Source organism: Hippocampus bargibanti, linkage group LG04, assembly GCF_051943395.1.
Source record: "Hippocampus bargibanti isolate YZ-2025 linkage group LG04, ASM5194339v1, whole genome shotgun sequence".
NCBI lineage: Eukaryota > Metazoa > Chordata > Actinopteri > Syngnathiformes > Syngnathidae > Hippocampus > Hippocampus bargibanti.
Genome location: NC_142737.1, coordinates 18,057,291 through 18,079,592, shown reverse-complemented (window position 1 = coordinate 18,079,592; position 22,302 = coordinate 18,057,291). Strand labels below are relative to the sequence as shown.

The following is a 22,302-nucleotide window of genomic DNA, read 5'->3' as shown; positions in this document are numbered from 1 at the left end:
TTTGTGCAAACTATGATAGGCGTGTGACTAGCCAGTCATAGTTTGCGAACACTTTGATGTTGCCAACGCCTTCAAGAAGGCATTGGTACCCCTTTTGGGTTGCCAACTGGAAATCTGATTGGTTAGAGCAACAGTCTCGTTGACATTGATTTTTATGTTCTCGGGGCCGCATAACTGATCGTGAAGGCATCGCGGTAGATTTCTGACCATGGTAACAAATGATGGCTGAAATGTGATTTGCAAAAGGGGGAAAAGTAATGAAAAGAATCTGAAAGACAATTTGGAATTATTTAATAAGAATTCATGGCCAAAATATAATTAACATCAGTCCGTGATTCAGATATTTTTAGGCCAGTAGAGAAGGCTTAGCAAGCCTTGACGGCCCGCCACTGCTACTTCGTACTAATACTACTGCTGCTACTACTACTACTACTACTACTACTCCTACTACTACTACCATTACTACTACTACTACTACTACTACTACTACTACTACTGAATAGAACATTTTATCACCATTCTATGAAATCATTCTACACGCCATTTTAAAATGGTACATAAAGTGTGTTGCTCAATACCAAATAAAATAACAAAAAAAAAAACTTTTTTTGCGAACAATTGTCAGGAGGAAAGAATCTTCTTCCTTTCCTTTCGGCTTTTCCCTTCAAGGGGTCGCCACAGCGAATCAGTAACCTTCATCTTCAGAGGTATGATACGCATGTTTGTTTTGGCCGGGTAAAATGTACTCCACACATTCTATAATATTGGTGCCAAACTCAAAGTCTGGGGGCCAGATTCGGGCCGCCACATCATTTTATGTGTACCGTGAAAGCAAATCATGTGTCAACTTCAATGAACCTTGTTAACATTAGATTAGATTAGATTAGATTAGATTAGATTAGATTAGATTAGATTAAATTAGATTCAAACCTCTCAAGGTCACTTTACAGTCACATGATAAGTTTTTCTGTGGGTGAGCAGCGGCAGCAACACGCGCCAGGGTTTGCTCAACCCGGAAGTAACTCAAGTAGAATAGTAAAACAAATAGATAGAAAGCTAGCTAGCAAGCCAATTGATAGCTAACAGCTAGCCAGATAGCTATTGTACGGTATTACAGAAATGATAAAGAGAATACTTGGCAAATTCCAGCTCTGGTCTCCTGGTGTGTAGTTTACATGTTCTCATCGAGTCTATGTGAGTTTTCTCCTGGTGCAAACCAGAAATTAGACCTCCAGAAGTCGCACATTCTCTCACCTACCAACACTGGACTCCATGGCACCCGAGGAGCTACCACATTACTGTACACGTGCCACAACTGTATATGAGATGGCAGTAATAGTCAGTGCCTCCTATGTTTTTTTTTTCAAAATGGCGCCGCGAGAGTGGCGGCATTTACAGAGCTCCTGTATTTTGTTGTTCTACTTCTTCCTTTCCTCTGACGTTCATCACTGTGCAGCTGTGAAATGTAATTTTCTCCACTGCACGACTAATAAAGGCTAATCCAATCCAATCCTTTATTAGTATCACAGCGGAGAAATTAACAGTACAAAGATGTCAAAGTGTTGTTTGTTCTATTGTCATTCAAGTAAGGGTAAACACTGCACATGACAAACAATTGACAAGTAATCCATCAATTTGTTGAGCACAAGTAATTCTGCAATTTTTATTATTAAACATTCATTTCGTTTCACTGTCTCGGAGGAAGACGTTTCTCCAAAGTGGCCCTTGATGAAAATGGGTTTGACACCTCTGCTCTCTAACTTTAGACACAGCCACACAAGATGCATGTGGTTATTTGCATCCACCCTATCCATCACACTTAAAGAATGCCCAAAGTATGCGATGCCAAAGAAAAACACGGGAAAGTGAACTGTGGAAATGCAGCAACTGTCAAATTGGCAAGTGATTGTACCTGTACGAGAAAGTTGTGAGTTTTTCCCAAACATGTCCTGAGTGGCATTCTTAGGCGCTGTCTCCCTTGCATCAATGGTTTCTACTCTCCCTATTGAGTAGAAATGTGAGAAATGGGCAACTTTGCTCCTTAAACTTCCTTCAAATGTGATAATTAATGCAGCACACCCACCCGAAGAGGCATTGTAGATGACAAAGAAGACCCCTCCTCCAATGCCCATGCTATGTGCATTTAACAGGCCAACACACAGCAAGGCACCAATCGAGGCATCGACTGCTGATCCGTTTTTCTTCAAAATGTCCCTACGGACGTTAGAGGAGTTCGTAAGTGCGTGTGCATTTACACAAACTCTAAATAGCCCATCTTGTAAACAAATACTTTCTTACCTTCCCACTTCTGAACACTTTCCAGCATCAGCAGCGACAGCGGCCCTTAAGAAGAAGTGGCCTGAATCGGGTGTCATGTTTTTCTTCTCCATGCATATGAAGAGGGACAGGCCAGCAACAACCGCCAAAAAGACCACCAGAGCAGCAATCAGAGACTTGGCAATCATTTTCCTGTCAAGTGAATTCAACAAAGATCATTGTCAGACCGTGAAAGGTCCATTATGGTTTATAGCCCATTCCTCAGATGTGTGACCTATATGAAATAATCGCGGAGATTTATTTAACATGATTTCTCCTATTTCTTTTGACATTGTACATTCTTAAGCGAGTGGTAGACTACATAGCCAACAATTGTCAATATCAGGGTTGCAGATAAATTGATGCCTATCCCAGGTGGCCTTGGGCTAGAAACAGTTTATGCTTTGGAATGGTTACTGAACAAGTGCAAGGCTTGTGTAGACGCACAGCCGTTCACATTCAATGACAATTCAATGTATTAATTGAACACAGCATTTTTTTAATGGGAGCCAGAGAAGTTATAAAATGTACATGCAGGAAGGGTGAGGCACATGCAAATATCATGCAGGTAGATCGACATTAACTGAATTAGAAACGTGAGGCAGGCGTGCTTATCAGTCAGCCAACATGATGCAGGTACAGATTATTATATATATATGTATTTTTTTGCATTGTATGTATCAGTGACGTGCGGTGAGGTTCATGGCTGGTGAGGCACTGACGTCATCAATGACGTCACCGCGCATCTCTACTTAGTATTTGAACGGTAAATGTGAAAATTCAGCGATTTTGAAAAAAAATCCTAAAACGGTGAAGTTAAATGGACAAAAACTTTAAAGTACAAATCACTAAATACATCTAACTGTTTAATTTATTTTTTCATTTGATATTTCCATGACAGCTTTCGATGATGACAGGTGAGGCACTGCCTCACCTGCCTCCACTGACTGCACGTCACTGGTATGTATAAACTTTCTGGCCAGAATCGGAGTGCCTCGTTAGATCTTAGCCTCTTTTCAGACTTCAGTCATTGTACCGTTTGAAAAAATATATACTTGAGCTTGAATTAGCAAATGTTGTAGTTTGAGGCAAGATGTGTCCATCATCATGGGGTGAGTTAGTCACATCACATACAAAGAATGGGACATTGCAAGATGCACTTCAGGGAAATCGGTTTATGCAAGAAGGCTTTCTGGATGAAAAGTCTGACTCATTTGTCAGATTTAGTTTGAGTGTTTATTCATCTAATGGTGAGTATAGTTTTTGCTTTTTTGAATGTTGCTGTGCCGATGACCATTTTGTGTTTGGGAACCTTTTACTGAGTGAGTTGCTTGTTCTGTAGCCACAAAGGGACATAAGTCTTCTTGTGCCGGTCCCAAGCCCGGATAAATACAGAGGGTTGTGTCAGGAAGGGCATACGGCGTAAAAGCTTGGCCAAAACAAACATGTGAATCAAACGTCTGAAGATGGAGGACACTGATTCGCTGTGGCGGCCCCTTGAAGGGAAAATCCGAAAGGAAAAGTGGAAAGGTCAGTGCTATTGGACAGTCTGCGGCTGGATGAATGCATGGCTTGAAGAGCCTATGATGAGAAGAAAGGAGCGTCAGCGTAGAGCGCCGATGCGTATCTGAAACTGCCGCGGCTTGGAATTGAAGCGGATTTAAATGGGACAGGAGATGTGAGACAATCTCTTTTCATCAAATCGATGCTACAGCTTTATGTTTGCTTTCAATGTTTAGCTTGTAGCAGACATGCACATTCCACCATGATGTCCCTGATCCAAAAGGGACGCTTTGATGCTCTCCTCTTTCATCTAGAACTGCCTCATACAACAAAGAGGGTGCAGAAAGTGCTCAAGATTGAATTACTCACTTGTGTCTTTTGTGTTGTGTCACATTATTTGTTAATGTTTTTGTTGTTGTTGTTGTTGTTGTTTTGACATCAAGGTAGCACCGCACAAGTGGTTGTCTTTACAGCGGGTCCTGTATTGTGTTTTTCCATTTCTTCCTTTCCTTTCATCGGTTTGCGGCTATGAAATGGAAATTTCTCCAAGGTGAGATGAATAAAGGCTAATCCAATCCAATCAATCCAATCCAATGTTTGGAACTCAAAAGTGAAGATCGATGATGTCATCTGGCAAACTTCAGCCCTGCCAGTATTGGCGATGCAAGCTTCTCCACCGCATGTTCCCTTGTGGGTTACCTCGTATGGTCCCTGTTTGCCTTTCATGCTGAGGGAGGGGAAGACTAATAATGTGGCTGCTGCGGCTCCTGCTGTTGTTGCTTTGATTGAATCAAAATCTAATCACGGTGGTCTTGTTCAGAATCCCCCAGGTTCAAAGTCTGCTGCAGAAATACCAATGATCATTCACAGCAGAAGAGTGCAATCTACATCTTTGTTACAGAGGACAACAATTCTCATTTGCCTCTTTGTGAGCACACCGCTGTCAAAGGTCAAATCTGAAGAGGATTACAATTTCATTACTTTCCATGATACAGTATACTGTTTTGTTTATATCGTCCGCTGTCCTTTGAAAAACCGCAAACAGTCCATTGTGTCATTTTAATTTGGACTTTAATGGGATTGTCCGGAAGGCAATTTATTTGATTACTTTTATTATTTTATGCTTACAAGTGCGCTTCACCATGTCTGTTTGTGTTTGGGAGAGCACTGTGGAGGGGAGTAGGAGGGGCACCCTGCGATTGGTCAGACTTTCCACGATGCTCAAACCTAAACAGCGGCGTACAAACAAGACTATTCGTGCCAAAGCTTTCCGTCATCAACTGACACCCAACAAAGGGGGGAGTAAATATTGAGGACAAGTCCAGGTTGAATGACAGTGAGGAGGAGAAAGTGTGTTGGCGGTGGACTTCAGCTGCTTTAATGGTGACCGGCTGCCAAGGCAGGCAGCACGACGTCGTGTAAAAAAAGAAAAGAGGCTGATCATGGGTCAACACTGCTGCTAATCTCGTCTGACTCGGAACAACAACAAGTAGACAACCTCTGCGCCACGCATCGGCATGGGCTCCAAACTGAGCAGACAGAACAGCTTGGACAATGAGAATTTCTCCAAAAAGAGACGCGGGCTCCTCGATGTGGCGTCGGAAGGCGACGGTCGAAGCGGCCGAGCAGGCGGTGACTTCCTGTTCGCCCTGATGATGAAGACAGACAAACTGCCGGGGATGCTGCGTCGGACCAACCACAGCCCCTACGTGAGACGGGTGGCGTGGATCAGGGAGATCCAGAAGCTGCTTCGAGATCGCAGGCTGGAGCAGGCAACCGACGTGCTCAGATTACTGAGGAAGGTGAGGTGAAGCACACACGGGGAGGGAGACATGCTGAGACGTGCCAGCCTGGTGCTGCTGTCCCATCTCAGGCCTCTGATGTTATTGATGCAATCCAAAAGCAACAGATAGCACTAGATATGCCCGTGGAGATGAGGGACTGTGTAAAGTCTTGGCCTTTTATAAGAATTCTTGCGGCATTGGATTGGATTGGATTAGCCTTTATTAGTTTTGCAGTGGATACATTTACATTTCACAGCAACAAAGTTGTGTAATGAAGAGTAAAGGATAGCAAGAGTAGAAAAACAAAATACATGAGCTCCTGTAAAGGCTGCCACTCTCGTGGTGCCATCTTGAAGTCACCAGACCAAAAAAAACTAAATAGTGAATAATATGACGACACAAAGACAGACAGTCTTTCATTTTTAAGCACTTTCTGCACCCTCTTGGTTACATGAAGCAGTTCAAGATGAAAGAGGAGAGGATCAAACCATAATGTTCCACAGTGGATCATGGACATCATGGTGGAATGTGCACATCTACAAGCTAAATGTTGAAAGCAAACAGGAAGCTGTAGCATCAATTGATGTAAAGAGATTGTCTCCTGTTCCACATAAATCTGCTTCAATTCCAAGCTGCGTCAGTTCCACATACGCATTGGCGCACTGCGCTGACGCTCCTTTCTTTTCATCGCGGGCTCCTCAAGCCATGCATCCATCGAGCCGCATACTGTCCAACAGCACCGACCTTTTCGATGATCAAAGCATTGCTGTGAAGATGCTGCCCATTACAAAAAGCACAATTGTCCCAGCGCTGTCCAACGATGACAGTCAAATGGCACTGACATTCATCTCAATCAAAAACAGGGCTGGCATATTTGTGCTGCCAAAAAGGCGTAACTGCTCAGCACAGTCTGCTTGATGAATGTTGTGGCCAAAAATGCTGAGAAACAATCCATATCCGTTCCACGCGACTCACAACAACACAAAGTAACAAAAACACACACACAAAACCAAGGCTCATGAGACCACTTTATTGCTGTTATATTTCACACACTTATTATTGTGATAATTGCAACCAGACTAAATGCTCTGAATTAGTTTAAATGGCCACTAAGAATGTTTTGAATTTGTGGACATTGTTAGTTCGGACCTGTTTCTTCTATCAATGTCTGCTGTTGTCTTTAATTTGTGTCATTAATGGAAGAGTTTGAGGTTCCCACTTGTGAATGTCTGTGTTTGAGTGAATAATTTTTCTAGATCACCAAGGACAAGCTTTGTAAAACAAGGATGGATAGATGATGGTATAATGGCAATGTAATGCATATTTTGTGTGGTTGGGGATTTCTGTGAGGAAAAAAACATCTAAATTGAGGTGAGAAATGTGAATGCTTCCTAGATGAGACCAGTGTTACCATCCGACCTCATTCTTTGATGATATATTGTGCACACGTAGCCACCTCCTGATATGTTTGTTTTCAAAAGTAGGCCACTCAAAAAGTGTGGTGTAGACACATTGTCAAAGTGAAGGCCAGCATGTGACTCACCACAGCGGTCACTTTCACTCATCGTCAGAAGTGTTCATTTTAGAAAGCTGACCTGCCTTCCAAATTAAGAAGCGCATCATTGCCTCTGACCCAAGATTTACCTTGAAATGCGATTAGGGTTTTGTTCCAACACCATATGTCCTCTGTCCTCTCTCATCTTTTGTCTTAGTTTCTTCTACTTTCGAGAACTGTACTCTATTTGGGCAGTTTCAAGAGACTTCAATATAATGGCCTTTGCTTTTGGTCAAGGTCATTGACGAGGAAATACAGAGCTGTCCATGCCTTTTTTGTACTAATGTCTTTCGTGATGTAGCTACATGCTACAAGCAGTCCAAGATGGCGCCTGAGCATGCAGCCGTGAGCATGTGCTCTCACAAGGCTTGTACTTTGTTGTTTTTGTGTTGTGTTTTCTTTTGTCACTTTGTGTTGTTGTGTGTAGTATGGAATGGATACGGATTGTTTTTCAACATTTTTGGCAACAATATTTCGTTTTGTTGTTGTTTTGACTTCAAGATGGCTGCCTTTTACAGCTGCTCCTGTATTTTGTTTTTCTACTTCATTCTTTCTTTTCCACTTCCTTTCATCGTTTTGCTGCTGTGAAATGTAAATTTCTCCACTGTTAGTCTAATAAAGGCTAATCCAATCCGATCCAATGAAATCATTATAATTGTTGATGACTTATCCGATTCCTCACCAAATATGCTTTATGCATGTCGGTCAAAGTAAGATACACTTGAATATTGTCGTGGTTTGAAAGGTGGTGATGGCTGGTGCGGATCCCAAAAAGCAGGCAGGAGGGAGCAGGAAGTTGTTTGACAAATTGTATTAAAATAAAGGTCAGCAGGAACAAAATGTAAAACATCAAAATGATCTGAACAGAAAAAAGTATCAAAAGAAAACCAAGTGTAAAAGTCCGCCAAGGTTAAACAAACACATGCACAGCATACAATGGGTGCAATTGCAGACAAAGCATGCAACAAACAATGAACCGACACCGGATGGTCATGCCAGGAGTCCTTTTAAGTGTCACTGATTAAAATGACCAGCACCTGCGAAGCGGCAGGCAGGGCTGATGTCGCTACCCGTTGGTCGCCAATCCGAACGTGGCAGTACCCCCCCCCCCCCCTTCAAGGGGCTGCTTCCAGAAGTCTCAACAGTCTCCCAAAAGGTCCACTCGCCAGGGAACAATGGTGGAGACGGCAACCCCTGCCTCTCCAGCATACGACGGGCGGCGGCCTGATGGGAACGGGACTCGGCCTGGGGTGGACGAAGACGCGGCACGGATCGTCGTGGGCGTGAGTGCGATCCCTCTCGCACGTTCACCCTACGACGCATGGCTCAACGCGGACGTCGAGCTGCCAGGCGCAGAGTGGCACCCCGTACGGCCGCATGGGACCAGGTCTCGGCCGGACGCCGACGTGGGCGTGAACTGCCCGGCACTGGGGAAACGAGACCAGTCCTGAGCCGCTCCGGGATCCAGCTGTGAATAGGGTCTCGGACTGACGCGGACGTTGCACAGCTCGTCATGGATGCGACTCAATTCATCATGCACGACGACACCGTGGCTGGACGTGGGCGTGCACTGCCAGACACCCAGTGTCACCCTGGACGGCCACCTGGAAGGAGGTCTCGGCCGGACGTTGACGTGGACGTTACGGCTCGTCGAGTGACGCAATTGAAACTCGACGAGGCGTGGGCTAACGTGGACGTAGCATTGCCAGGCACAGGGTGGAAATGAGACGGGTCCATTGTACCTGCGGGATCCGATGGTTGGTCGGTTACTTCTATCGTGGTTTGCAAGGTGGTGATGGCGGATGCGGATCCCAAAAAGCAGGCAGGAGGGAACAGGAGGTTGTTTGACAAATTGTATTACAATAAAGGTCAGCAGGAACAGAATTTCTGTAAAACATCAAAATGATCTGAACAGAAAAAAGTATCAGAAGAAAACTGCTGACATGGATGCTTTGAACCTCTCCTCTTTCAACTAGAACTGCTCATGTCATCACAAAGAGGGTACAGCAAGTCCTGAAGAATGAATGACTCTGTGTCTTTGTGTTGTCATATTTGTTATTTTTTCATTTTTTTTTCCCAATATGGCGGCGCGTGAACACGCAGCGGCTCCCCTCTCCCGGAAAATTGGCGTTTTCATGTTTATGTTTGTTAAAGTAATTATAAGTGCCTTGCATGCTGGGTCCGAGAGGACAGTAATTTCATCTGTGCTGTATGTCATGCATTTTAGCATATTTGACAATAAAGCTGACTTTGACTTTGACTTTTGGATGCAATTGCAGACAACGCATGCAACAAACAATGAACCGACACCGGATGGTCGTGCCGGGAGTCCTTTTAAGTGTCACTGATTAAAACGACCAGCACCTGCGACTGCAGTCTCGCAGGTGCTGGTCGTTTTAATCAGTGACACTTAAAAGGGCTGATGTCGCTACCCGTTGGTCGCCAATCCGAACGTGGCAGTCCGCCACTGATCGGGACGACCAGCACCTGTGTAGGTGCAGGTGCAGCCGGGGCCGACAGCGCCACCCGTTGGTCGCCAACCAGATCATGACAAATATATACCTTGTTTTGGCACTGGATATTTACAACATGCCATGGTAACTTGAAGCACCATTGAAATATAAATACCCATTGTCATATTTTTCTTTTTGACCAGAATGACGCGTGAATGCTGAGTTGATCACATACTGTGGACTGTATATTTGTTTGTTTGCTTCACAACATTTAACCCCAAAAAAGCTTCACCTGGATCAAGTAATGCAATTGTAAATGAATGAAAACTGTGGTTTCCAGAAATGAAATTCTTTATTTCCCTCAATGTTTGTTTTTTCTTGCAAGTTTGTACTCATAATGTGGGTTTCAACATATTTCTGTTGATGATGTAAGTAATTATTGAAGGAAAATGAATTAAGCAGAGAAATGAAATCGTTTTTATCCATCTTTTTAATCCATGGTTATTTTTGACATTTTCTGTCAAATGAAAAATGCTCAGGCCTCACGTAATGGACAATTGTAGCTCACCATGATGAGTTGTGATTTGCACATTCGTCTACCCTAATCATTTTTGGCCATGTGTGCCCATATCTGTGCTGCCGCCAAACATAATAATATAATGCACAGGCGGGTCGAAAGTATAGTCTACTTTCAGATACCAAGTTGGCAGATGTGCCAGGGGCGTGTAAAAGAAAATGCATTTTGTCTGAACCGCCAATATGTTGCAACGGGGTCCGCTAAATTCCCAAACTCAAACATCAAAATGTGTCTGTTTTTATACCCCAGTTGTTGCTGTCTACGAAAATTGAGCCCAAGGACTGTCATGTTTCAAATGGAAAAGTTCACATCCTTGTTGCCTGCCATAGGTTGCATTACTATTTCCCCTGCCGCCTCTTGGCTGGCCAATTTGGCACGTAGTCAACTGGGATTCCAGCCATCAAGTTCATCTGAGATATGTTTTAAATTGCTAGAAAATTAATCCCATTAAATGATCATAAACATATTGACTTATGTTACGCACACCCCTGTACGTATTTTTTTCCCAGTATCTAAACACCTGTGTGTGGAGAGTAAACAAAATCACAATCAATTCTGAATATATAATTACACATCTAAATACGTAAATGTAATGCATTCATTTTTCATGCATTAGATATTGAATTTAACTGCATTCATCAGACATTCATCAATGGTGGTGTGATCAGGACAAATAAATATGTGTGTGGCAACATATTAAAGCTGAAAATGCCCCCACCCCAAAAAAAACAAGACTTGTGGTTAAGACACACTCCCAAAAAAACAAAAGACAGTTGGAAATGAATTCTTCCCACGTCATTAAAATTGTAAATAGTTCTGTGCTTCAGGTTGTTTTTGAACAAACAGGCCCAATATATTGTAAATATTCACTGTGCTATTTTTTGTGCTCAGCGCATGTCTAGCACAGTGTCTTCTTATTCCTTGAATGTTTTGTCTTTTGGTATTTTGATAGACATTGCACCACTAGAATTCGACATAATGAGGTGTTTGCTATATATTCTATCGAGTATTCAAATGCACATGCCACTCAAATGTTTTTATGCATATCCTAGAAAGATTCTTGTATAAAAGTTGGGCTCATACCTGGCTTTTTTTTCAATCTGTAAACACTACTCTAGTTCTGTCACTCTACTGTTGCCCTATTATTGTATCGAGAGACAATATGGAGCTGCTTGCCTCCGACTCAAACTTTCTATTGTGCTGTAAGAAAAAAAAACTGTGTGTGCAGGCGTGTATCTGTCTCCAAGGTTTACTGCTCATTAAAGTTATATGCGATGCTCAAGTGCTTGTCATTGTAGTTTGGCTCATTAGGTCCGTAGTGGTGGACTTGTTGATGAAAAGATTTGCACAGCTGCTTCACTCCTGACTGTTGCCTTTCATTTTGCGCTCTTGAAAGCTTGCTTTCCATTGATACTGCCAATTAGTTTTTATTCGCCCACGTAACATTGGATCTAATACGAGCCTATGATATATGAAGAATCCTGCCCTTAATTAGTTAAGACTCCTTCATTTTGTTCAATTAATTTAATGTGTCGCTTGGGAGTGTAGCTCGGGGTAAATATTGAGAGAAGGAGAAGGTGATTTGTGTCCCATTTACTTTTTCAGTATCACTATGTAGGCAAGTGACCCTTTCATCCTTAAGTCTTTCATCCTTTCAAAACTAGAAACATGTCATATTCCTGCCTGCATTTAAACGTTAAAGGTACAGTTTCCTTGTGAACGTATCTATTGTGAGATGCACCCCCCTCCACCCCTCAGCCACAGAAATCACCATGGCCAAAGTCCATTATTATACAATACAATACAATGCAATGCAATACATATTGCTTTATATAGCTCTCTAACAACAGCTGAAACTGTAACAAAGCTCTTAACATGGACAGCTATCATATACAGAAAACAAAGCAGTCACAAATGTAGTCGAAAGCACCAGGGAGTGAAACCAAGATCAAGTCGAATGCCAAAGAGTACAAGTGAGTTTTAAGACGGGTTTTGAAGATGAGCAGGGGGCTTGCCAAATGTTCAGTGGCAGGTCATTCTAGAGAGTAGGAACAGCAACGGAAAAGGCTCGATACCCCCTGAGCCTCTGTTCGGTTTTTGGCACATCTGAAAATGTCTGGTCAGCAGACCTGAGGCGCCAGGAAGGTGTGTAGGGGTGGATGAGCTCTGTGAGGTAAGGAGCATTGAGGCCATTTAGAGATTTGAAGACAAATGATAAGATATTGACAAGGACTCTAAAATGCATAGGGAGCCAATAAAGGAATGTCAGGGTCGGAGTTATATTTTCCCTCTTACGAGTCCCAGTAAGACGTGAGCAGAAGCATTCTGGACCAGCTGGAGACGCTTCATGGAGGAATGGCTGACTCCAAAGTAAAGCGCATTACAGTGATCGATCCGAGATGTTACGAAGGCATGAATTACACATGAATTAGATAAACAGGTAATGATGAACAATGCCAAGGAAAATAGTTAACATGGTGGAGGGCGGCATAGGGTCTTACCAAGAAGAGCCAACGGGAATAGCTTTGGGTCCAGTTAGGGCCAGGGACCACTGAGGGTGTATCAGCACATTGATGGAAAAACGGTGACTGTGTCCACCCTAGCAGAAAGAGGGACTGGTCTTTCTGAGATGATATGGTGCCCAAGACAGCTAATTGTTGACAGGTTGAACTGGCACTTGGTCGGGTTGGCAATGAGGCTGTACTTTCTGAGTCACTGGAACAGCAGGCGGAGGTGCATCATTTGTTCCTCCATATCTGCTGGATCCAGAAAGTCATCCAAGGGGACCAATGGCATATCATGCTCCACAGTCCTTAAGACACATACATGCCTGCACTTCCACTTGAGGCTGAAATGCATCTGCAGGAATTTGAAAAGGGTGTGATGACAGCCGTGTTGGGCAAATCCTACGAGAAGTGTAACCTGAAGATAACTTGTCACCAGGTACCCATGGCAAAAATTTTGGCCCCTCCCAATTGGTGCGAGAAATCCTGTTAACATATGTGTGGGATTAGATATTGTTCGGAAGTCATGGTGCTGCACGGGCGTCAAAAATCTTCACAGGAGTACCAAATAGAATCTGAGCAGATGCATCTTCCTTGGCAATCATAAGCTTCGCTGAGTCATTAAAAAACTGATCAGAAGAGACTAAGGAACTTGCAATGCTGATCTATGCCACCCCAAGCCACATCTACTGACAACATAGGTCTGTTGAGGTTCGAGGTACTGACTTAGCAAGTGCTATATTTGGGAGCCAGCGTATTTGACAAGCACAGCACGCCAGCTCCTCCAAGCATGCAGGGGTATGTGGCAAAAAAATCCATTGATAAGGAACTAGCTCTGAATACCCGCAAGCAGATTAAATGCGCAGAAAGTCCTCTCATCACAGCAGCTTAAATTCAGAGAACAAAGTCTTACCTGAAATGCCTTACAACAAAACACCTACAAATAGAAGAGCATACCAATAGCATCATCCATCCTGGTGCAGTGTCCGCCCGCAATAGTTTTTACGAGCTGAGCCAGCAGGATGTTTCGCTAATCACCGTAGGGCACCAGCAAACATCCTTTCCATCAATTCTGATGGTTTGCCATGGAACAGCAGGTGCTCTGCTTCTCACCAAGGGTCTATTGCTGTTGCTGCCGGATGTGTTCAAAAGTTATTGATCTCATCGGGGTCACCAATTGTGGTCAATAACCAAACATCCTCCCCTGCCTGACAGTAAAGGTTCTTGATGAATGCCTCTCCATTTGTGGGTCACGGCATATCTAGGTGTGTGTTATTTGCTTATTTGCTGTGTGTTTCATCAGTTTGCACATTTTTGTGACCGTGATGTCCTTCATTGTTTTCTTTCAGGATCTTGGACTGGAAGGTACCTCACTCAATGACATTTTATACAAGAACGCTGCCTTCCTCAATCTAGTGGATCCAATTTCTCACGAGCTGCTGCTGAGCTTGGCCCGTGAGATGCAGAATCCAAAGAAGGTCAGTTCACTCCCCTACTTACACCGCCCTTGCCTATCATTGTGTCCTTATGACATTAATACACCACAATAAAGAAGTATAGATCAATTTATAACAAAAAATAAACTATCATTGTTTTTTAGTCTGTAACAATTTGCCTGAAATAAAAAAAACAACATTCAGATTCTAACTATTAACCTATTTTGACCAACTAATTGAACCATTTGACACTGTTTTTCTGTATCGTGGGAAACCTGGTCATCCAGTGGTTACTGCGTCGGCCTTGCCATGCGGAGGTCGTTGGTTCGATCCCTGCGCCAGCCTCCCTGTGTGGAGTTTGCATGTTCTCCCCAGGTCCGTGTGGGCTCGCTGATTGAACACTCCAAATTGCCCCTCGGTGTGTGGCGGATGGTTGTTCATCTCTGTGTGCCTTGCGATTGGCGATGAAGTAGTTCAGGGTGTCCCCCGCCTGCTGCCCGAAGACAACTGGGGTAGGCACCAGCACTCCCCGCAACCCAAGTGAGAATAAAGCAGTTTGGAAGATGAATGAATGGATGAATGTTTCTCTCTGTCTCGCTTTCTTTTCATCCCTCTTCAATATGTTGTGTCACTGAAGGGTTTGTTTACCCATGAGTTTACCCATGAGTGTGTTTGGAAATAGACTTTTCTGATGCCCTAACATGATATTTAGTGCATTCCTCTGACTTAACACATGCACCTGTGCAAATTAGTGTTAATGACTTTTGAAATTTTACCGGTAATAACTTATCAACCTGAATTGTATTTAGAATACACGACTGGTGAAAGAATGAATCCCACCCCCAGGCCCAGGCATAATCCTTGCGTCTTGTTTGTACAGCCCTGCCTGACTCCCTGGCCGCTGCACATCCCCAGTCCAAACACTCAGAGCATACTCCTTCTTCAATCCTATTTTGTGGCACTGCATAATCAAACCGCACATTCTAACAACACTTGGAATTTGCAAACCGTTGGAGTGGCACGGAATGCGCTCTGAGTGTATTTCTAATCTCTGTTCTGTGAGAAAAGAAGAATAAAAAATAAAACCGGAATACTGACTGAGCACACTCTCTGACAATCAACAAAATCCTATTATCATTCAGGAGCTATCTTATGGACTCCCAAATGGTTCAGACACTTGGACTGGTCGCCAGATACTGTAAATAGATCCCACCGAAGTAGTAATCCCGTTGCAATTACAAGACGCAATTAAATCTGCGTATAAGGATCTTAAAGAGAGTCATTGTTGTTGTCGAAATGTACTATTGAGAGAGAGAGAGAGAGAGAGAGAGAGAGAGAGAGAGAGAGAGAGAGAGAGAGAGAGAGAGAGAGAGAGAGAGAGAGGGACACACAATACTTGCTGTCTAAAATGCAATTGACGATGTTATTTCCTATTCAAAAGCTCAATCATGTGAAATGCAAAAATAGACCAATAGTACAAAGGCAGACCTTCGATCTGGCACAGTTGAGTCATTACATCTCATAATTATTATTATTATTATGATTATTATTTGTAGTAGTAGTAGTATTAATATCATTATTATCATAATCATGATCATCATTTATGTAGTTTTTTTCTTCTTTTGACTTCAAGATGGCGCTGGGAGAGTGTCTGCCTTTCCAGCAGCTCCTGTATTTTGTATTCGACTTCTTTCTTTCCTTTCATCTTCCTTTCATAACTTTGCTGCTGTGAAATGTAAATTCATCCACTGTGAGACTAATAAAGGCTAATCCTGTCATTATTATTATTATTATTATTATTATTATTATTATTATTATTATTATTATTATTGCTCTTTATTTGTTTATTAGTTCATTTATTCATTGTACTTATTTATTTTAATTGTTGGTGAAAAACATTCTGCTTGGGACAGAGCCACCAATGCAGCGCAATATTTGAACAGTTGTGTATATATATTATAGCTGTTTTATAAATACATTTCAAAGTTGCTTTCCACTTATTGTCTTTGAAAGAGAGGAGTACAACAATCTGGTAGTTAAATAACCTGGCTGAAAATTCACTGAGGCATTTGTTTAAATTGCAGCTTCAAAGGAGTGAATTTTACCGGATTATTTGTTGAAATTTTAGTTGTTATCAATCATATCGTCTGGTTTATAACTGCAAAGTTAACATGAACAAAAATGTTGCAGATAAGACTTAGTGAGTCAAATGGTGAGCTATTGAGTGCTTTAAATTAGACATACAGTAAAGTCTCGTTATATCGATATCGGATATATCGATACTATTTCTATGCACGCACGGAGAAAATTACATGCAAACAGGGTCGGATATATCGATAGTCCCGGTTATATCGATATTTTTTCGGACTCCCTTGAATATCGATATAACGAGACTTTACTGTATTGGATAAACGAAAATTACAGCAATTACAAAACCTTTTTGATTGATGTCAAATATTTATGTCGGATTTCTTCTACTTTGGTCCACAGGATTCAGACACCATCAAGTCGTCAGATAAAATTTGCAGACAGCTGATCTACCACCTGACCCCGCATTCAAAGTGGCTGAGGCAGAGCATGTCCAGACGGAAATCCCAGGCATGGTAAGCGCTTGTGCCCAGACATTAGTCCATGTCGAGCATCTCAGTCACTGACATCAAATTAGGACAGAGCTAGCCACAGCCCCCCCCCACCCTGATGGAAAAGCCATGGTAACCAGAGCTGTCAATCATCTTTCCTTTTAAGTGCTTGATTACGTGCATTGCTTGTCCATTGCCGCTGGCTTCTCCCCGCTCTCTGTTGCAGTGCTTTGAGCTTTCTTCACAAGTACCATTGCAAACGATGAGTTCTTAGAAGAACTTTCTAAGAAGTACAGATGACGGCTGAAGAAACCTTTTCATCGATGGACCACTCCTATATGACTGAGAGCTTACACAGACGTACCATTGCAAAATTAAAAATCCATCTGTCTGATGGGTTGGTCAGGATGGAACTTCGACTTGAAGAGTGCAAATCATGAAAATAGAGAATGCCCTTTCAATGTGCATTCTCGCTGTATTATTCTAACAGTAGGTTTGGAAAGACTGCATATTCTGAGCGAAACTGTTTCAATAAATGCCAGGAAGATTGACACACGACCATTGAGCCTTTTCTGCAACGTGCAGAAAACGTTTTAAGCCGTCCAAAATTGTCCCTATTCTTCACCCTCTCTCGGTCACCCACCCGGAAGGCTCCGACTGCCTTGTCCGCGTGACAATGTGTGATGCCACGTTCTTAATTGATCAATGTGTGCCAAAGTGCAGATGGACAGGAAGATGCTGAGCCAGGACGAAAGGTCACAGCGACATATTTGTCTTGATGTGATTAATTTCAGATTTCTTATCAAAAGAACATGGCAATTGAGTTTGATGGAAGCAATAATCAGCACACAGGATGTAGAGGCGTGCTGCGGTTATGGTAATTTCATGTTGGGGACAAATGTGAAATCTTTTACTCAGCAATGTTCAGGCTATTCAACATTCAAGGTGGTATGTTCTCTTTGATTTTTTTAACTTATCAATGCTGTCCATTTCTTATTATAAATCATATAAATTGTATCATAACAGATGCTTTATACTGCGCCAAAGCTTAAAAAAAAAGTCTTATCCATAGTAATTGTATTAATATGGACAATAAGGGTGGGTTTCCTTGACATTTATGATAGAGAAGAAATTACAGCTCTCCTCAGAAAAGAACCCTACAGACTGGATTGCCATCGCGTGTTTCTGAATACATTGAATGCAGTATAAAAATAGATAGTCGCCTCTTAACTGCACGGATACAGTAAAGCATCCAAATGACTGCCCACAAAGGGTCACAACAAAACAGTCATGCATGAACTGACATGAGACATCAGTTCAATGAACACCAAGGGCTCGAAACGTAGACCTTGTCACTTGATATGAAAGTAAAGATACGGACAGGTACTGTAGTTTGCTCGATTTTACAGTGCTTTTTGATTTGAGCTTGGCCCATGGATTTGACAGTGTGTTTACAGTATAGTGTTTTATGGTTTTGGAGTTTTGTTTTATTATTATACATTTCATTTATAAGCACCTTTCAAAACTCTCAAGGACACTTTTTGTACATAAACAGCGGTTTCTTCTTTTCTAAATGTAAATCCAAATTAATTTGATGAAATGCATTGAACCTCATATGTCCACTGCATTTTTATTATAATTACCGTACTCCAACAAGTGATGTGATTGATAATCAGCAAATCCAGTTGTGCCCTGCTTTAAATTATGACTGACAAAATTAGGATCCTCGCATGGTTACAAGACTTTCATTTTGCCAAAGCGATTTCTTTTACGAGGCAACATAAATGTAATTGAAAGTCTGATTATGAATTGGATGATAAACAAATCAACAGGGCGTTTGCTGAACATCTGTAATGCTCTGATTGTGATTATGTAATTAATCTCACTTTACTGAAATTCACTGATTATTATTGTGGTGTTGCTGTAAAAACATTCAAAAATGCGTGTGTGCCCAATACTACCTTTGTGACACGTCTACCCGAAGATTAATCTGAAAGGATGAAAATGGCTTTTCAACAGGCTGACATCCATTTTTCATGCTCACTGAGCCCAAAGACTGTGGTGGGGGGTGGGGCTGCAGTAGCTGTGTTATCAAACACAATTTGCACATGCAGAAGGTCTGCACCAGGCAACAACAGATAGAAGGACTCCAGTGCCTTTGGTTAATATGTTTTTTTTTCTTTGCAGGACAAACTTTACCAACTGGTAGAACCTACAATATACATTAGTAATTGGATTGCTTTCAATATTGTGTGTGTGTGTGCGCGTCTGCGTGCGTGTGCATCCAAGAGGCTTCGTCACCGAACTAACGACTAATCAATTGTATGCATGTGTATGAAATAGTCATTTAAAACATTTTATTGTGAGCAACAGCAGGCCAATGGTTTGGCACCGATTATTCATCTGTCACACATCAGAACTGAGGTGTGAGTGTCAGCATGAATGGTTGTTTGTCTCTATGTCCCCTGCAATTGGCTGGCAATTAGGGTGTCCCATGCCAACTGCCCAAAGACAACTGGGATAGGCTCCAGTACTCCCTGCAAACTTTTTGAGGATAAAGCAGATCGTAAAATGAATGAATGAATATCAGAACCCCTCCATGTGCATTGTAGCCTTCATTAAGCCCCTATCCGACTGAAGGCCGAACAATTGCGACTGTTTGCAAAAGTAGAAAAAAGCATTTTCACGTCAGATCGTCAGGGCTCATTCAATTCTACTAATGCTCTCCAACATTTTCAGGGATTTTTCTTGTTTCAAGGATAAAGTATTTGAGCATGAATTCTCTCTGTGACAAGTACAGGACAGGTGAGCATCTGGCGACCATTTGGTGAAGATTAGCACCCTTGAACAAACCCTGACGAGAACGCAACATGGGTTGTCCTTCAAAAATGCTTCGCAATTGTTTGCCGCTTTGTTGGATAGGGGCTTTGCTGTATGGTACATCTGTTTTTTTTTTTTTAAATCACTGCGCTCTTGGCTGGCGCGGATGTTTTGGCTCCTCTGTTTAGTCAGTGGTCATGCTGCTTTCTTAGTCACCCTTTCGCCCCAAGTCTCTCCATTCACTGCCCTCTGTTACACAACACAGGAAACACAGCATGAAGCCCGTGTTTCCAGATCAGTGGCCCAACTGACTACCTTTTCGAAACAAGCTATTTAAACTTGAATAGGTATTTATATTAATCGTGTTCTTCCCATTCCTTTCATTATACAGTCTCAAGACAACCCTCCAGAAGAAACTATCCAACGACACAGTGGACTTGTCAGGCATTCCTCTGTCCACTCGAGATGTCCGTCAAGTGGCTTTCTACCTCCAGAACAACAGGGACAGTGTGGCGGCGGTGGATATCAGCTTTACGGAGCTCCAAGATGAAAACCTGAAGCTGCTCCTTCCTCTTCTGGCCTCGCTACCCAAACTCAATAACCTCGCCCTCAACGGGAACCGTCTCACCCTGACTATACTCAAGGACCTGACCGAAATGCTGAAAGACCCCAAAAAGTTCTCCAGCCTGGCCTGGATAGACCTTGGCAACAATGTGGATATTTTCACCATGCCTCAGCCGTTGTTAGTCGCTTTGCGCAGGCGCTGTAGCTTGAAGAGCAGTCTACCCACCATCTACGAGTACACGGAGGGTCAACCCTACTGCTACCGGTTGGAGACTTCCATCGAAGAACCCAGCCACTATGATGAGGAAGCGGAAGATGCGATGGAGGACACAGATGCGTTGGGAAACAAATTTGAGCTGGAGCCGTGGGGATTAGGTGAGAAACAACTCTCCAAAGACTTCACCCTTCACTATTGCGAGAGGTGATCAGCTGTTTCTCTCGGAGGCCCTTTCAACGGGGGCTGAAATGTTATTATGCGGCAATCTGTTAACTTCCCTCGCTTGAACAACCTCACACTTTCCAGCCCAATCACTCTTTGAGGCACAACGGAGACCACGTTGTGTAACACTCAACCAGAAATCTAATACCAAGACGTCGCTGAATGAAACCCGCGTTAGCTGACGATGGCCTGAGAAAATCATCGTGGGAGACTTACTGTGTTGGTGGATGGTGCTGTTGGGAACAAGAAGCGGAAGAATTAATTCATTGGAGAAACATCTCTCTCTTGCCCTCTCGCTCCTCTTTCTTGTGTATCTGTCTGATTGTAGCAGCAAAGAAACCAATTCAGAGCAGATTTTCGTCACTTGTCTGGCTGGATGAGCAGCATGTTGGCAGTATTTTTCCAGTGGAAGGAAAGTCTGTTTGGAACCAGTTCTCAACCAGGACTGAGACAATCTCCGGCAGGCAGAGCCTCATTTCACATTGTGTGTTCTCTGTTAATCTCTCAACAAAAGCTATGACACAAGTTCAACAGACTACACAGTCGACCACCTGTCACGTGACTGGCAAAACTGCTTGGTCAAGACTTTTCCCCAGCTTTCCTAATGTCTACTCGTGAATACCCATGCTGCCCTTGTGCATATGTAAATTAGGAGACAAAACATGGTTCTGTTGAATTGCCACTCACTTTTTTTGGGTGCGGTGAGGCGGATGAATGGTTTTTCTTCACTTTTCATGAGAAAAGCAACTGAAGATGACACGCAGGAATAAACAATGGTAGCTGTTACTAGTTTATGTACTTGCTTAAATACTTCTGTAAATGTTCTCGCTTTTACAATTGAATGTCTTCTTCACCTTTATTCCAATTGATACAAGGCCATGACTTATCTCTTGATTAGACTGACTTATTGTCATGTCCTTTGCAAGTAGCACATAGTCAGGCAGAACAAAACTGTGATGCACTTTTCTGTTTCTGTTTTCCTCATATTGCAGTCACTGTGGGTAATTAATCTTCGCAACGGCGATCCAAATGGCTCAAGATTATTAGAAAGTTCCACTAAAAATGCTGCTCCATTGGTATATGTATTCACGAAATGTCCAAATGTGCAATAGATGTATTTTTGACTCACTGAAATGTCTGGTGTTGGAATTATTTGTGGATTGGCGTCTTGTCTTATTATGTGACTCCAATTTCATCAAATTGAGCACCGTGGCCTTCTTGTGTAAACTGTAACAATTAGACAAAAAAAACTCAGTGGACGTGGCAAAGTGTACCGTATTTTCATGTGTGTAAGGCGCACCGGAGTATAGGCACACCGCCACTGAATGGTTTATTTTCAAACGTACCTTCAATGAATGAAAAAAGTGAGAAATATATAAAGGTTTTCCAAATATAAGGCACACCAGATTATAAAGCGCAACAGTAGAGGCTGGGGTTACGTATAACTTCTACAGCCGGGGCAGTAGTTGCGAGACCTGTTGTGGCTCAATATTACTTCACATATAAGGCACACCTGTGTATAAGGCACAGGGTCATCTTTTGAAGAAAATAAAGGCTTTTGGCTGTGCTTTATACACCTGAAAATACGGTATTACATTCTCAAAAAATGTCATTTCTGAATATGCTGAAAGTTGGCCAGTTTTATGTTTGTTAGTCTTGAGTGTGGAAGAACACTGCCCAGTTTGTGTGTAACATCTGTTTCATGTCTGCAAATGACTTGTTGTACTGTAGTTTGTATTTTCCAAAGCCAAACACAACCAATAAATAATTAA

At 42.5% G+C, this 22,302-nt stretch overlaps 2 protein-coding genes across 2 annotated transcripts in view; one reads left to right on the top strand and one right to left on the bottom strand.

Annotated features, from left to right (window-relative positions):
* Window positions 1–22,302, bottom strand: part of ggt1a (gamma-glutamyltransferase 1a) — a 32,502-nt gene extending 10,200 nt beyond the window's left edge. The window contains exons 1-4 of the mRNA XM_088994526.1: window positions 20,747–22,302; window positions 2,299–2,469; window positions 2,084–2,214; window positions 1,913–2,002 (exon numbers count right to left, since the gene is read on the bottom strand). Of these exons, the coding sequence (XP_088850652.1) occupies window positions 1,913–2,002; window positions 2,084–2,214; window positions 2,299–2,465 (388 nt within the window). The 5' untranslated portion in view covers window positions 2,466–2,469; window positions 20,747–22,302. The remainder of the gene's footprint in view (window positions 1–1,912; window positions 2,003–2,083; window positions 2,215–2,298; window positions 2,470–20,746) is intronic.
* On the top strand, window positions 5,046–20,754 carry lrrc75ba (leucine rich repeat containing 75Ba). The gene is made up of 4 exons (XM_088994527.1): window positions 5,046–5,621; window positions 14,042–14,170; window positions 16,619–16,731; window positions 19,919–20,754. The coding sequence occupies exons 1-4, from the start codon at window positions 5,337–5,339 to the stop codon at window positions 20,514–20,516; spliced, it is 1,125 nt and encodes a 374-aa protein (XP_088850653.1). The 5' UTR covers window positions 5,046–5,336; the 3' UTR covers window positions 20,517–20,754.

Coding starts and splice junctions, on each gene's coding strand:
- lrrc75ba (XM_088994527.1), top strand. CDS start 5,337: ATGGGCTCCAAACTGAGCAGACAGAACAGCTTGGACAATGAGAATTTC. Junction 14,171..16,618: donor AGATGCAGAATCCAAAGAAG/GTCAGTTCACTC, acceptor TTTGGTCCACAG/GATTCAGACACCATCAAGTC. Junction 16,732..19,918: donor AGACGGAAATCCCAGGCATG/GTAAGCGCTTGT, acceptor TTCATTATACAG/TCTCAAGACAACCCTCCAGA.